Source organism: Orycteropus afer, unplaced genomic scaffold (genome assembly GCF_000298275.1).
Source record: "Orycteropus afer afer isolate SDZICR_OR568_19922 unplaced genomic scaffold, OryAfe1.0 scaffold00014, whole genome shotgun sequence".
Classification (NCBI taxonomy): domain Eukaryota; kingdom Metazoa; phylum Chordata; class Mammalia; order Tubulidentata; family Orycteropodidae; genus Orycteropus; species Orycteropus afer.
The window spans coordinates 1,720,383-1,725,546 of NW_006921601.1; the positions used below are offsets into that span (position 1 = coordinate 1,720,383).

At 42.4% G+C, this 5,164-nt stretch overlaps 1 protein-coding gene across 1 annotated transcript; it reads right to left on the reverse strand.

Annotated features, from left to right (window-relative positions):
• Positions 1 to 1,398: 1,398 nt before the first annotated feature.
• Positions 1,399 to 2,367, reverse strand: LOC103208585 (olfactory receptor 52B2). The gene has a single exon (XM_007954283.1). The coding sequence runs from the start codon at positions 2,365 to 2,367 to the stop codon at positions 1,399 to 1,401; it is 969 nt and encodes a 322-aa protein (XP_007952474.1).
• Between the last annotated feature and the right edge of the window lie 2,797 nt (positions 2,368 to 5,164).

The window sequence follows — 5,164 nt, forward strand, 5'->3', positions numbered from 1 at the left end:
AATTCTTCTGCTAGTTGGGGTTTAGTCCAAATCTGCATCCTTTCCTTCAAGGCTCAGGGGTCCAGGATTATCTTCTGTGTCTGTATTAATTGGTTTCCCTTTTCTTTGTTGAAGAGGGTCTGTGCAATCCTTCTGCCTAGTCAGCCATCTTGCCCCGCCGCGGCTCAGGCCTCCGGCCCCCTCGTGCCCCCTCAGCAAGCTATAAATCTTTATGGAAGCACACTGCCTCATCTTTTTAGCTCAGAGCAGCTGGTGGGTTCAAACGGCTGATGTTTCAGTTAGTAGCCAAATGCATTAACCACTGTGCCACCAGAAATAAGAAGCAAAACTCACTGCCATCAAGTCGATTCTGACTCATAGCAACCCCCTTTGGGTTTCCAAGGGAGTTTACAGAAGTAAACTTCTTTATGGAAGTAGATTGCCTTTGGGGTGTGTGTGTGTGTGTGTGAGAGAGAGAGAGAGAGAGAGACAGAGAGACAGAGAGTAGCTGATTTGTCTCCATGGAACCAAACAGCCTTTTTGAGGGGCTGGTTTACTAATCACTGATTCTGTGGACTAATTTACTCTTCTGACTTCAGAAAAACAATTATGCTCTCAGTCATTCTTTCATTCATTTTTTAAGTGTTTATTATTTACCAGGAATTTTGTAATACACTGAAGATACAAATATGAATGACACACAATTTCTGATTTCAAGGAGTTTACAATCAATTAAGGGTACAGATAAATGAACAGTTCATTACAACTCATTTTGCACACTTGGAGATTTGTATAAGATCAATAGACATACAAAGATGGGAAGGTAGGCAATCCTGAGAAGATCGGGAAAGAGTCCTCAGGAAAGGCACTTCATGAACTGAAATTTGAATAATGAGCAAGAGTTTTCAAGATGGGCTAAGAGTATGCATAGCTTTTCTTTAAGAACATCTGCCATTGGGCAAGTGAGTGGAAAACTACTTTATTCTGTACATTTTTGGACTTAAAAAAAATTGAGCCTCCTTTAACATCTAACTGTTAAATACAAAATTATTTTCATTCATTTGTTCAGGCCTCCACTTCATGTGGTGTTCAGCTCCCTGTGGAACATATCTGGTCTATGGAAGATACCAAATGATCACATCAGAGTCATGTATATTTAGTGATCATTTCTAGGTTGTGGAGCAGGAAGATGAGAAGAACACAGAAAAACTGCAGATGGAGGCAAAGATACTGCAGATGGAGGCAAAGAAGTGGGGAGAGAAGAGAAAGAAAGGAGAAGTGGGGGAAGGAAGAAGATAGAGAAGAAGGAAGAGAAAGAAGAGAATGAAGAAGATGAAAAGTCCTTTCAGTCTTGGAAACCTCTGCATTTCATACCTAGCTTCCTTGATGAAACTGGGAGTGGAGATTCACGGGGAGCCATCAGCCCAGGGGAGAGGCACAACACCAGACCTTGATCTCAAAGAACCAATGAGCTACACTTTTCCGGATCTGCCTAGTCTTCACACCATAGACAATGGGGTTGAGCATTGGTGGTACCACTACATAAAGATTAGCCAGCAGAATATGGACATGTCGAGGAATGTTATGACCAAAGCGATGGGTCAATAAGGTGAAGAAAGATGGAACGTAAAACATGAGAATAACACAGAAATGGGAGCCACAAGTGCTGAGGGCCTTGTGCCGAGCATCCTGGGATGGTAAATGAAATACCGTTTGGAGGATAAGGGAGTAGGACACAGCAATGAGGATCACATCCAAGATGACCATGACAATGGGCACTGAGAAGCCATACCAGATGTTGACAGTGATGTCAGCACAGGCTAAGCGGGCCACTCCAATATGCTCACAATAGGAATGAGGGACAATGTTGGTGCGGCAGAAGGGCAGCCGCTTCAGCAAGAAGATCACTGGGAAGATGATGCAGAAGCTTCGAGTAACAATGGCCAAAGCAATCCTTCTCACAACAGGCCATGTTAGCACTGCTGTGTATCTCAGGGGGGCACAGATGGCCACAAAGCGGTCAAAGGCCATGGCCAAAAGGATGGCTGACTCCGCCACAAACATCACATGGACAAAAAAGACTTGAGTGACACAGGCATCAAAGACAATGTCATGAGCATGGAGCCAGAAGATGGCTAGGGCCTTGGGCACAGTGGTGGTGGACAACAGGATGTCTGTCACGGCCAGCATGGAGAGGAAGAAGTACATGGGCTCATGAAGGCTGCGTTCTGTGATGATGATCACCATCAGGAAGCTGTTTCCCAGGACTGCAGTGATGTACATGAGGCAGAGGGGGATAGACAGCCATATGTGATAAGCTTCCAGCCCAGGAATACCAAGTAGGACAAAAACTGCAGGGTGGAAGATGGTAAGATTGGTATGAGTCATGATGCAGCTTAGAGTCCTCTCTGTAATGACTGAGGGGTTGATGACTCTGCTGAAAGGGATAGGAATAGAAAACATCACTGGAGAAGTGCAAATGATAGCATGGATTTCTGATTCTCCAGTGGAAATTTCCCCCAGAAAATACTGACTTCTGGCTCACAGCATCTCACTTGCTTGCAGAACTACTGTCTCAATCATGCTTCAAGAGCAAACAGGATTTACCCTACTTCTAATCCTCTTGCCCCAAGAGTCTGACCTCACCCTACCTTTCTGACTTCATTCTACCGTTTCTACAAAGCAGCATTTGTCCCCTACATTTGTTATGTTTGTTCCATTCACTCCTTCTGCGTTACATAAAATTTCCTCCCTTCCACTTCTGCTTATCCAAAGTTTATCCTGAAATACCTCTTTAAGACTTAAGATACTACTTTGTAAAGGCCCATGTTCATAATAACATCTCCTTCCTGAATACCTATCAACTACACTATATTTTAACTTGATTATATTTAATCATATTAATTTTAGCGAGCTATTACCTTGAATATTTCACAGGAGACTTGCCTAACATCTTGGAAGTTGGGACTCCCTGTACAAGAAAACAGGTTACCAAATGGAAATTCAGAGAGAGCCTGAAGGATATATTTCTCTACTCTGACCCAGATTCAAATCTTCCCTCAAAGTAATGAGTGGGGTAGAAGTTGAGATTGAAAAGGCCTTATTCATTGCCTGTTCCTCATATATTCTCATGTATGAGGACTATTTTGGGGTGAAATAGTCCGTACAGGTAGCTCATGCTCATGTCTATATCTCCTTATCCATAGAAGACCCCAGGGAAACTGTTCTAAGTAAGTACAATAATCAATACATTATCCCCAGCTCCATTAATACAGCCCTCCTTCCTGTACCACTTCTCTAAGCCTCAGGAGGGGGATCCTTGGTTCCTTGTTGCTGAGAAGGAGTAAGTGTGGAGCACTTATTATCTTAGCTCTTCCCACTCCTAAGATAATACCTGTTCTTTCTGAAGCTCTGGACTATCTATCAGCTATTAGGGCTGAGGAAACGATTGACTAAGAACTGGAAGAGAACATGGAGAAAAGAGACTATTGAAAGAGTGTGAAAAAAGAGAAAATCAAGATTAAAAGGTAACAAATGAGTACTGGAAGTATCTACTGATAACGATGTCCAGAAGGCCCCAGAAAGAAGGTCATGCAAAGAAATAAAAACCCCAATTGATGACTCCATGCCCTTGACTCTAAGCAGATGTACTTGCTCAGAGCAGGACGGACTGTGAGCAGGAAACAATGGAACCTCTGGTGGGCGCAGGGGAGGGACCAGTGCCAGATTCAGACAAGTAGGAGCCTCAGGCAGACTAATAACTTAGTACCCTCTTGATGCTAACAAAAAGGCTGAAAGTTTGAAGCTACCCAGAGGCTCCATGGCAGAAAGACCTGACAATCTTCCCCCATAAAGATTGCAGCCAAGAAAACCCCAAGATGTACTTGTACTCTGTCCATGGGGTCACTATGAATCAAAAGTTGACTCAATGGCACCTAATAATAAGTCAGTATATTTTAAATATTGTTCAGCTTTTACCTAGAGGAAAGGCTGAACTTTTCTAGGATAAGTTCAGCCTCTATTTTGAAGCACTGGCCCCCTTATATAAACAAAAGCTCTACTAGAAAACACAACCATTTTCCTTAGAATGAAATTTATTAAACCTTTATTTTCTCACCACTTCTCCCAACTCCACCAGTTAATATCATGCTTTTTTCAAGAAAGCAGTAACATACCTTATATAAAAAGCCTAAACCCATGCTCATCAAGTCAATTTTGACTGACAGCGACCCTATAGGACAGTAGAACTGCCCCATAGGGTCTCCAAGACCATAAATCTTTACAGAAGCAGACTGCCTTCTCTTTCTCCCACGGAGCATTTGGTGGGTTCAAATCACCAACCTTTGGGTTAGCAGCTGAATGTTTTAATTGCTGTATCATCAAAGCTACTTACCTGATGTAAGTCTTCATAAAAACAGCTCTACTTTTCACAGTTCTAATGATGCTTTAAAGAGCTCTGGTGATGCAGTGACTTAGGCATTTGACTGCTAACCCGAAGATTGGTAGTTTAAACCCACCAGCCACTCTGCAGAAAGAAGACAGGGCAATCTACTTCCATAAAGATTTACTGCCTCGGAAACGCAAAGCAGGTCATTTCCATGAGTCGCAGTCGACTCAATGGTAGTAAGATATAGCAGGTGGTGAGCCCTGGTGGCCCAGGGGTAAACTCTGACTGCTAACCAGAAGGCCAGCAGTTGAACCCACCAGCAGCTCTGTGGGAGAAAGATGTCTCAGTCTAATTCCATAAAGATTACAACCTTGAAAACCCTATAGGGCAGTTCTGCTCTGTCCAATAGTGTCACAACTCAATTGCAACATATGTGTTTTGTTCTGTTCTTTATATAGAAGGTTAAGTTACAGTTACCTTTTTGCATAGTAGCATAGTCTTGACATTTATTTAAACAGTAAGTACATTTTGCCATTTTCCTTGTACATTTGTTTCAGATGTCAAACATTTTTCATGACTCTTAGGTTCTTCAAAATGTGCAAGCTCCACACACTTATGCCACGGTCCTAGCAGATAAAACAGTTCTGCCCTCCTCTCAGGTCATAGAGGTGGCCTCTGTTTGCAGGTTTAGTTGTGGGATCCAATGCAAGAAGTTTGTTTTTAATGATAAATAATTGACCAAACTTTGTAAATGGTTTACCCTTTTAATAAATTGGAGGAAATTCAGATTTATACCTC